Here is an 11,933-nt window from a genome sequence, read left to right as displayed (position 1 = left end):
GTATTTCTAGATTGAAGTTCGTGCTTCCTGAATCTGAGGATTTCATAAATTAGTCATTTTCTCCTTGAATATTGCCTATCCTTCATTCTCTTTAGTCTTTCATTTTAGAGTGGCTGTCAGATGTATTTTGAATCTCCTTTACCTGTTTTATTTATATTTTTCTGCCTGTTTATCTCTCTGTGCTAAATTATCCTGGATAATTTCCTCAGTTTTAGAATTTTCTTTTAGTGTATTTCATATGTGATTTAACAGATTTTCAAAAATTCAATGACTATTTTTTATTTCTGGAAATTTTATTCATTTAGTTTTCTAATATACTTGTTCTTTTAAAAATATGTAGTTTGTTGGTTTTTTATGTTTCAGTTCTTTCTTTTATATTCTCCAGTCAACACAATGTCATTTCAAGAAGTTATTGTTCAAAATTTCAGTTCCACTTTTATTCCCAAAATTGGGAGATGTTTTTTAAGAACTCAATTATTTTAAAAAGCTTGTTTGGGTCATATTTTATTTTTTTAAATTATTTTTTAGTGGGAGGGCTTTCAATACTGTCTTGACCATTTTTTAATAATAATATTAAAAAGATAAATTCTTACCTGAATTAGAACTGTGTCTATGGATGAGTCTATAGCTTTTATGCTACCTACTATTTAGTTCCTGAGGTAAAGCAACCATTTACTGGAATAGGAAAATTGTTATTTTCTTGCTGCTATGCAGTAAATGCCAGATGAAAACAATTCTTACCTTAAACAGGCTCTATTCCTACTGCTTGGAGTAGACCCTATAAATCATCTCATCCTAGGATACGAAAGAGTAAAGAGTAAAAGAAAACATGGATTTTTCTTTTTTAACTAAGGAAAATTTTATTTAAACTGTGCAATCAATCAGTATTTAGAACAGCAGTTTCATAAACATTTTGGCATTTAAATTTTTATTCATTTTTGGCATGACCTGTAGGATAGTATATAAACTACCCAGGGGAGGGGGGAAATACTAGGCAATATTTACTATGATGCTAGAAAAAGAAAACAAACCCACATTATTAAACAAAATATGTTTTAAGAAGACATTAAAAAGGTACATTCAAAATCAAGGCAAACATGAGCTTTCTTCCTGCAATGGAGTTCACAGAGCTGATCCCCTGAGTCAAGTATAAAATTAAAATAGCTCAGCTCTAGAGTCCATTAGCAAGTCTGCAAATGCTGCCCTTACAAGAATATTGTATATAGAGTGAAAGGATCCAGATCACCCATAACATGAAATAATATAACTGACTCCCACACTTTCATTTAATTCACATCTTTGAAAAAAATCGAAAAAAAAAATCACGCATACACAGACATGAAATTTTGTCCAACAACAGCAACAGACAGACACACTTAATATATGTCCTCTACTCTACTGACAGGCTAAGGCAATGTGTGTGTATTCAGGCTTTGCAAATTCCTGTAACAGGCTCAAGTTGCTAATCATCAGTAATCACTTTCACTTGCAAATAAAATAGACATACAGAATGTAATAACAGGAAGAAGAATGTTTTAGGTAAGTTTTTAAAATATTTTTGTTGTTTTAAAGACAGTTCCATAGAAAAATTAACTTCTGTGACAAATTTTTAAAGATAAAGTTGATAAATTAGGACTGTGTCAATACCATTACAAGATATAAATGAGTAAGTCTGCAAAGGTGTTCAGAATCTCATGATTAAGAGTGATACTGGGGGGGTGGGGGGGTGCGGGGAGTGATACTGGATGATGCAAGAAAAAGGAAAAATATTTCCTTTCTTTAAAAAAAGATACTAATCATAAAATTCCTCTAAAAACCCCTTAAAAGTAGAGTAAACTAGAATAGATGCCAGTCAGGTGTTGCCCTATATGAAATTTATTCCAAATAGTTTAAAGAAATGTCAAAACGCTCCGTATTCTTAAAAAGGTAGATCTGTTAGAAAAGAATTCTAAAAATGTACGTTCTCCTCACCCATCTATCCCTCTGGGTCTGTCTGACTCCTTAAATCTTTAAAAGCCAAGATATTTACAAAATGAAAGCTTTAACTTGGTGTAAAATGATTTCATGTTTAGTACTCTCAAAAGTATTGTAAATTCCCATTTCCTCTTATAGGTTTACTTACATTACAGATGAGTGTTTAAATCCCATTCTATGTCTTTTACCAACCACTTTCTTCTGTTAATCTTTTTTGATGCATATACAGGAAATGCAAATACTTTAAATTTTAGCAGAGGTAAAATGTAATTGGAAAGGCTGACCTGTAAAGAAAAAAATCAGCTGTTTCACAGCCTCATGGAAATGACTTTGATTACAATTATTTACACTCAAATTTTCTTTTTAAGTTTTCAAAGTACTAATGCTTCATTCTGTACAACAAATTACCCTAATTTCATGAATAGAGGAGGAACAGAAATAGGTTACAAACTTTCCTACCGAACAACTCTCAAAATTGTCAAGGACTAGAATTTAGGTGCTCCAATGACTCACCTTATACTTGTTCTGTTATAGGATTCTCCCTTGACTTTGCTCCCTCCTAAATTAGTGTCTGTAATTATGTTTCAGGCATATAAAAACTATTGCTTCAGATCTAGCAAGGAAGGGATGACTAGTTATATACCTGGCATTTCCCAATTAATAAATTCCTATTTGGAGATGGAGAATACAGAAAAATTGCAAAAGACTCTGAACACGTAGTCTAATAAGGAAATGCTTGAATAGATAAGGGCTCCAGAAACCATGCCTACCTTATTTTTCATGCAACTCTAGGCACAGCATCAGTTCTCAGACACAATTTTGGCTCAGAGAAACTGAAGGGTTGTGTTTTTTAAGATTTTTAAAATTGATTTTCAGAAAGAGGGGAAGGGAGAGAGAAACATCAATGTGAGAGAGGACCATTGATCAGCTGCCTCCTACAAGCCCCATAGCAGGGATGAAGCCCACAACCCGGGCATGTGTCCTGACTGGGAATTGAACCAGCAACTGTTTGGTGCATGAGACAGCGCTCCAACTGGACCATACCTGCCAGGGCGGAAACTGAAAGTTTTAAAGGAGGAAAGAGGGAGGTGAGGAGATGACAAGGGTGAGTTACAGCTCAGCCTCCTAAATTCTTCCTGTGAATAAATCAATGTAACTAAGACTGCTCTCCGTTGGCTGGCTATTACTATATGGACAGGTTGTGTTGATACAGCACTACGAGCCTGGGTAATTAAGTATGATTTCTTAGCTGAGAAAATGCATCATAGTAGAAATCCAATAAACCTGGGAGTTGGATCGACTTGGGTTTGCCACTTACTGGCTGTGATTTTTGGCAAGTTCGCTGTTTTAAAGCCTCAGTTTCCTGATCTCTGTAACGGGATAGTATTTGCTTTGCAGAATGCAGCGTTTAGAGGGATGAAGCCCATGCTTGGCAGGTCCCATATGCTCAGTACACGGCACTATCCTTTTCTAGAGACTAGAGTTAGAAGCAGCTGAAAAACGACCAGCATTCTTTTCTTATCCTTACTCAGAATATTATAATGGTTGTTACCCCAGGATGGAGATAGCTTTATCTCCCTTGTTGAAGAAATATTGAAAATTAAGGTAGAATCGGAAACTATCCTTCAAAATGAAAAGACTGGACTTTTGGAATGATCCAGGAATTAGAATCAACTAGAGCTGTGGAATCTAAAACTTTCTAGGAAAGGGACAACTGGAATCAAAGAAGAAGAAAGACAAGAAAGATAACATGTCCTAGGAGTTATTCATGTGGATAAGGTACCAGGAGGCACTTGCTGAAACTGTTGGAAAATTGAGGGGCTACCATACTGAAAACTAAATAGTCGGTAGCTGGTGAAGCTGAAGAAATAAGCCCCGTTTAAAAGGGAGAAAGGTTGCCTGCTGAAAATATGCTTTTAAAAGAAAATGAAGAGTGAACTTGAGCATGGTCCTGTTCATCTACTTGGATTCCCTATGAAAGTCTCTAGAAAGAGAAAAGGGGAAAGTTCAACTCTAAGGAGGACAGTTTTTAAAAATTTCTCATGAAATGTCATAATGTTAGAGCCAAATATTTAGGAAACTTTCTGTTAAACTCATAGAACTGAGGTGTTACTTTATGAAGGACATATTCAAAAAGTTTAAAGCTGAATTGCTTCTGCAAGTGAATTAGAGAGAAAGTTTAACATATACATTCACTAGATTACAAGCTAAAGTTTTCACAGTTTTAAAATTCTGAAGATGCCCAAGGGGCACGTGACTTCAGACTTCATCTCTGCCATGCTGTAGACGTTTATGGGGATCAGAATTCTATAGAAGTAGTGTATCTGTGATAGGAAAAATAATGGCCACTCACAGAAGTCCATGCTCAAATCCCTGGACTCCAAACATGTTGCCATACATGGCAAGATGGACTTTGCAAAATGTGATGAAATTAAGGATCCTGAGATGAGAAGATCACCTTGGATTATCCAGGTGGACTCAATCTAATCATCTGAGTCCTTAATATTGAAGAACTTTTCCTGGTTGGGGTCAGAAAACAGATATGCTAATGGAAGCAGGTTCAGAGAGATGCTACATTGCTGGCTTTGAGGATGGAGGGAGGGGTCCACAGCCTCTAAAAGCTAGAAAAGACAAGGAAACAGACCTTAATTTTGTCCCAGGGAGACCTGTGTCAGACTGCAGACTTAACGAACTGGAAGATAATAGATGTACATTATTTTAAGGCCACTAAGTTTGTGGTAATTTGTTACAGCAGCAATAAGAAAAAAAAAAATACACTATCTGTCAGATAGAAATGCAAGAATGTCATGTTAATCTTAAACACCTTCAAAGGCCCGAGAAGAGTAAAGCCTGCAAACATACACATTGCATTAGGCTGTGATCTTAAATCCTGAGCATAAATCAATTAAACAGAGACTTCTGTGTATGTGTTTTGCTAAACATCAATAAAATTCACAGACGACTGGCTGCATATGGTGATCTCCAGAACCCTTTACTCTGTGTCCACAGCCCACAAAAATTATTTTGACTATTAATTAAACCAAAGCAATCTGACCAGGGAGACCCATGGCAAACTGTCAGAAACAGTCTACAAAATACAGGTTGAGATTTAGGAAGATCATGACTCTTTCATCATGTCGGAACTTGTTTTTACATTCAGTATTCAAAATTACATTCAAGAAAAATATAAACATACATGTAAATCACTACAGACACTGCTGAAATGGAGCCACATCTGGATATTCTTGCATTCAAAAAAAAAGCTTGCAATTCCGTGTGTGTGTGTGTGTGTGTGTGTGTGTGTGTGTGTGAGACACACTCTGAATTGTTTTCAAAGGTGTCTTCATATGGACTTGAACAATGATCCTGAGTAACCAACATCATCGAGTTTCTGGCAGCAGTCCATACAACGCCAAGACAAACAAATGCAAATCACTGTCATTGTTCCCAATGCTGGCAACTGCTCTTGTTTGAAGCAAAGGCAAATAAAAGACACGTCACTGAGGATCTAATTTCCCCGGTGTGCCAAAGCTGACATTTTAAAGCCACTCCATGGATAAAGCTGTATCCTTACATTTAGGCTAATCAAAATCTAAAACTTCGGGTTTCATAAAAAAGATTTTTGTTTCACCCAAGGTTCCACTAAAACTTGAAATACCAGGCTCCCTTGATGTAATTAAAATATTTCAATTTATGGACAACTTTAAAGAGCACATTTATCAAAGTATATTCCACTAAAACAGTGATGTGATTTGTTTGCCTGTTATGTCCCAGTGCTCTCCAGAGATGAGAACATCCCTACCATTAAGGGACTGCCTTAAGCCTCTGAATTAACTAGGTAATGCTTCAGGCAGGAGGAAGACTACACAGGCTAGTTCAGGGACTGCCACCATAATGTCTGCAGTGGGAAAGCCTGCTGATATTTCTGTTGACATCTCACGCTCAAGGTACTTAGGAAAATATCACATCATTTGGCAAAAACATCCTGTGGCTGAATCGGCAGGTTTGATGGAAAGTCCCTATGTGTGCCATTTGTATATAGACCAGGTTCTGGAGAGACGTATCTGCTAGACATAAAAACAAGAAACCACAGTTTTAATGTACAACTAAATTTGCCTATATGCGGAAGTAACCTTAAATATCTTTGGTTTTTTTTAAATTTGCTGAATAAAAACACTGATAAATACCATTATAATTGTATTGCTTTTAATTATGTAAACTTAGCCCTTTGATATATTTTGCTACTAAAGCTAGATTCCCTATCAGCCTCTAAATAAATTTATTTCAAATCTGCTCATCTTTACTCACTTACAGGCTAATCTATATATTTTAATGGTCTTTGGTATGAAAATACTGATGAGCAGTATCTTGTAATATTTGGCATAAAAATGACATGCATGTATCAGTACTTACAGCAAGTAAGTCTTCGGAAAAGAAAATAGTTACCATTTGCATATTAGCCCCATTGGAGTGAAATACCATGACGTAACACCGCTATAAGAGATAAGTGAGAACCTTCACATTTTAGTTAAAATTTCATACTTAAGGCTTCAAAGAAGCTAGCTTTGGCCAAGTAAAAAGAAGTCTTTGCAGTACACTAAATGTCTTACTCAATGAGACCAAAATATTTATCTTTGGTGAAAAGATTTTTTTTCTCTCCAACAAGTAGTTTCAACAGTTTAAAAATACTTTAATACTGTATAGTTGAAGATTTACTTGCTGAAAAAAAAAAAATTACACTTGAAATTCTTTGGGACTTTTTACTGGTAAAGAACTTATTTTAAATGCTCTGGTAACAATAAGGTAGTTAAAATTACTAGTCTATTTAACTACAACAATCAATATAAACCCTATTATTTTGGGTTAGTAACTACTTGTGTAAGCTTCATTATTTATAGATGTTTCTAGTTAACTCAATCTGTGGGGGAAATTACAGTCAAATATTCACTTTCTACTGAAAAGTCTTTGGTTAACAGGATTATTGTGAAAAAATTTGTATAGGAACAAAATGAAAATGTGAAAAAGTAAGAAATGTACTGGTCAATAATTAGCAAATAGTTATTGCCTAAAGATCTACAATAACTACAGGCCTGTTCATCAAAAACCAAACAAAGTACTTTCCTCAAGGACTTCAGATCATCTTTCTAGGTTTTTAAAATTACTCAAATTCATATGGTCCTAGACACATCTTCCATAACAATGATGGATGATGTTTCAGCTTTAGATTTTGTTTGCCTTTTAATGAAAGTTTAAAAACATAACACGAACTCATTGTACTCCTTAATTTTAGATACTGAGAAATGTAGGCCCCACGTACTTCTACTTACGAACCAAAAAGCACCATACCCTGTCAATCTGCTCATGCTTCCATGAGGCAGCTCAAAAATAACAAAATGTTCCCTGAGTACAGGAAAAAAAATAACACTAGAATAACTTTAAAAGGAGGTAGTATAAAACAGGAGCTATAAAGGCAGGAGCAGCATTTTTCCTTGCCTCAGATTGTTCAACTAAAGCTCTGCTTTTTTTTGTTTTGTTTTCTGTTTTGTTTTGTTTTGTCATAAAGCCCATACTTAGATAGCTTAAATGAGGACTTTGAATTTAGTTCAGAAGGGGCTGCTAGCACTTAATGTTGGTCTGCTTCTGAACACATCCAGTTTGGCACAAAACTACAGATTTAAAAATACAATGAAAATATGATGTATCATCAGACACTGGGATAGGAGATGCTAGAGGTGGGACTATTAAGCCAGCATTATTCTTTTGATTTTTTAGAACACTACTGAACATAACCCCGCCCCCTTCATAAACCAAAGGTTTCAAGGGGAAACTCATTAAGATTCCTTCTAAAGCGAGCCCCCAAAATTCAGTTCCAGATCATTTGAAAAAATACTTTTAAAAGGATATGGGCCCCCCCTTTACACCACATTAAGTCTGTGTCCTCTCCCACTGCTGGGCACCTAGAGACTGAGAGAAGGCCTCATCTGTGCAGCTGAGTAAACGGTCTGCTGATTTCAAACCAGCAAGAGGATTAACTCACTCCTGGAGTTAGCATTCCTCATTCACAGCATTGACACTGAAGGAAGATTAAAGAGTACCAAATTCTCTTAAGAATTCACGAAAAGACGAGTAAGGTGGTAGAGCTCTGAATATGTATCCCTAAACAAAACCTGCACGGTAACAAACCGAAGGCTTTGATAAGATCCTGTACATCAAAATAGTGACGACGAAAAAACCCAAGACGGTCTTAAGGCAACTTTCTGTACTCGTGTCCTGAACAACTTCATGAATATTTAAAAGATATAAGGCGAAGAATTTCATAGTATATAATGGAAGGCACTGTCACCATGATAACCTCACATTCATTTTACTGTCTACTCTTATCTTCATTCTTAACATTTTATGAAATTTCTTTACCCCTTTAAGCCAACCTGGGATTTTAAAACAAACTAACAAAACAACCCTAACCCATTCTCTTTTAAAATCTGTTTTCTGCATGGAGTGTTGCTACTAACTCTGGAAATGTTGAGGATGCTTTGGAAACTAGACAGTGCAGCCTTTGGCCAACTGTCAGGCAAAGGGGAAGGTAGAAAAGGCACAGCTCTCGGCAGGCTGAGGTTTGGGATACAGCAGGTGAAGCGCTCAGACTCTAACACCCGGAACATAAACGCCCGTGGAGCAACAGTACTCTCTATATGCTACCAAGCAGTTCTAGTCTCAAGAGAAACACTTTTTGTCCTGGTCATTCACTAAAATCAACAGTCCCACTTTTTCCCTTCTCAGTGGTTTAACAGTCTTCACAGTGAGAGGTGCGTTAAATTATAAAAATCATGCAAATGTCATAGTTGTTGTTTTTTAAAAAAAAATCAGAGCTTCAGATAAACATTCTTACTCATCTACCTATATGACTCCTTTGATCACACACATTACACATACAGCAATGAAAACAAAATGCTACTAGGAAGTATCATTGGTTATGTAGCTGAGATAAACTAGCACAACAAACGAGGTAACAAAGTTGTCTTCTAAGTTTGCCATCTGGCAAACTGAGGTAGATAGTTAGCAAAGGGGCTTTCAAAAGTCTTCCCTTTGCTCCAGTGATATATTTTTATAATGCAGTCAAATATCTTGACCGTCTTTTCACATTGCTGACAATGAAACATTCAAAATACGTGAGTTTAAAAATAAAAGAAGACACATTCAAAAAAAGCTGAAATACCCAATAAGACATCAAGATTTTCACAAAAGGCTTTGGCTCCCTGTTCATTGTCCTTCGAACAGAATTAAAGGTGACAATACCTGCACATGGCTGTCTAGATTGGAAAATCATTTTTATCAAAGCTTAGCATGGCAGACGGTGGCTGCAGGACTGAAGAGGAAGTTTGCTCAGCACCCGCGGGCTCTGCAGGGCCTTGACACTTCCTTGTGGAGGGATCCCCACCTGAATCACTGCCAGTGAAGGAATCAGAGGTCAGGGGTGTGGTACTTATAACTGAAGACAGGTGTATCTCATCGTTGGACTCGTGGGAGAACCTTCCAGAATCCCCGGTCTCATGGCTGCCTTCACTATTGGCCGAATGCTCAGTATCAGCTGCAACACCAAAGGGTCTTGGGAAGCTGCTTGTCTGACTTGGAGGGCTGGGGGAGTCTTCATCACTAATTAACACAGTCGTGCCTGGCTGGTAAAAGCAGACTGACTGAGTGAATCTCCTTTGAGGCTGGGCAAAAATACAGAAAACACCATCAGTGATGATAGAATGCTCCTGAAAAATAATAAATCTGGTTTTACATAGTCCATCTATTCTGAGATAGCAAACTGTCCCAGTACATGGGTGAAAGGTAATCATCATGAAGGGACTGTCCAGGTCAGCGGTTCCCCACCAAGGACTGGGAACACATCAGGATTACTGGGGTAAGGGAGGTGTCAAAGGCATCTTCAGGGATTTGGATGCATGCTCCTGCCCCGTCCCTTTCTCCACTGCCCTCCACTCCCCACTGAAAACCACAGTTCTAATTACTATTCCAACTGTCATTTCAGTGATCACTCCCCATGGCTTTCCATGGAGTCATGCTCCAAATTAATAAAATAACACCCAGAAAGAACATGAAAATTAAAGCATTCATTTACATTTTCCTCTCTTTTTAATTACCACTTCATATACCATGAGTTGCCAAAGATTTTCCTCATTTAGGGGGGTTACCTGCTCAACTTTTATCTTCTTGGAATCTTGGAAAAAATGCCATTTTTTCTTAGAGTTGTTTTTAATTATAGGACCATAGCTATTAATTATCAGGTCAGTTCCTCCCTGGAGAAAGAAAAGGGGAAAATGTAAATAGAATGTATTTAGCTTATCACAAGTAGTACACAAAATGTTTAGATGTTAAGAGAAAACAATCACCGATACTACTATTTCTTCTTGTACGCAAGCAGCATGCCACAAATTCAGGGCAGTTGTCTGATCAAAAGGATACCAGAGGTTTATCCTTAAGAGAGATATACATATCCTAAACAAAGTATATGAGATGAAGTATAATGGTTCCAAAACTTACTTGCAAATGATACAGCAAATAAAAATACAGATATATAGAAGTATGACAAGATATTGACCATTATTTGTGTATTCATTATATTATTATTTTAACCTTTCCATGTGTTTGAAAAATTTAAAAACAGTTGAGAAGGAGAAAAAAAGGGCCTACGTATGGCAACAGATGGGGTATCCAGAGAATGGAGATACCTGTTCTCCAAACTGACTTCTCGGCTTCCCTCCAGGCCTCGGCCCAGCTCTGCCTCCCTTCACTTTGGAATCTCCTGCTTTTCTCTGTGTCTCCTTCCCATTCTGTTTCTCCCCAATCCTCTCTCCTGTCTAGTTCCAAGTTAGTAGTAACAGAACTACAGGGCATTTTAGTGCTTTTTATGCTTATTTAAAAGGTTTAGGTTCTAATGTTCTAGGTTAATTTGAAATAACTTGCATGGCTTACATTTGTCTCAGCAAATAAAAGCTAAATTAAGTTGCTAACAAAAAGGACAGCAGGAGTTACCAAAGATCCATTCACTGTTATTTACTCATAATACAGAACTTTCAGTTTACTTGCTAGATACAAGTAAATTGCATCTGTTAAACATAACTGTATAAAACTCAATATTAAAAATGTCTAACATTTTGTTATATTTTTATTATTCTAAATTTTAGGGAAGGCTTTGGAGAAAAGAATTTATAACAAATTTTGGCAAACGACTTTCTGTGAAGGGCCACGCAGTAAATATTTTTGTCTTTGCAGGCTATATATGGCCTCTGTCACATTTTCTCCATCTTTTTTTTCTTTTCAAACTACCCTTTAAAAATGTAAAAAACAAAACCAAAACGAAAATGTTAAGAAACATTTTTAGCTCAGGTAATGACCATACAAAAACAGGCCATGGGCTGGCCTGGTCTTGGCGGTAGTTTACTGACACCTGGTTTGTAGCACATCGGTTATGAGAGCTATTATAATCATGTACACTATCTAATGTTGCAACGTGACTAAAAATAATTTTCAGTTGGTATTCATAATGCTTATCACTGTACTACTATTACAGATAGTGGAAAGGACATAAAGTAACATCCTCCAATGACATTCTTAACTATATCCAATGTCCTCTGGCCATAAAGGGAAGGCTCTTGAGACATCTATTGAGATGCTCCATATTTTTAAAAATGTCATTCATACCTGGAATGTTCTGATGGTCAATTCAGTTAAAAAAAAAATCCACCAAATAAAGTATACAGTAAATCTGTAAAAAATTGTGCACCAGTAAATACAGGGCAATTCAATTTATCATAAATATAGACTAATGGCCCTGGTGTCCTTATTTAAGAATACTGCAGCTCCATATAACCCCATTTAATTGAATTTATGTCACTTTCTCTATTTTTCTACATCTCTTTCATCTTTTATTCTTTTATATATCCCTATCTTCT

The 11,933-nt window shown here is 36.4% G+C and overlaps 1 protein-coding gene across 1 annotated transcript in view; it reads right to left on the bottom strand.

The window, feature by feature from the left end:
* Positions 1-900: 900 nt before the first annotated feature.
* Positions 901-11,933, bottom strand: part of PRTG (protogenin) — a 122,939-nt gene continuing 111,906 nt past the window's right edge. The window contains exons 19-20 of the mRNA XM_087821337.1: positions 10,173-10,277; positions 901-9,689 (exon numbers count right to left, since the gene is read on the bottom strand). Of these exons, the coding sequence (XP_087677463.1) occupies positions 9,285-9,689; positions 10,173-10,277 (510 nt within the window). The 3' untranslated portion in view covers positions 901-9,284. The remainder of the gene's footprint in view (positions 9,690-10,172; positions 10,278-11,933) is intronic.

Source organism: Miniopterus natalensis, chromosome 1 (genome assembly GCF_054644295.1).
Source record: "Miniopterus natalensis isolate mMinNat1 chromosome 1, mMinNat1.hap1, whole genome shotgun sequence".
NCBI lineage: Eukaryota > Metazoa > Chordata > Mammalia > Chiroptera > Miniopteridae > Miniopterus > Miniopterus natalensis.
The sequence above is the reverse complement of the archived record's forward strand: the minus strand, read 5'-3'. Positions and strand labels throughout refer to the sequence as shown.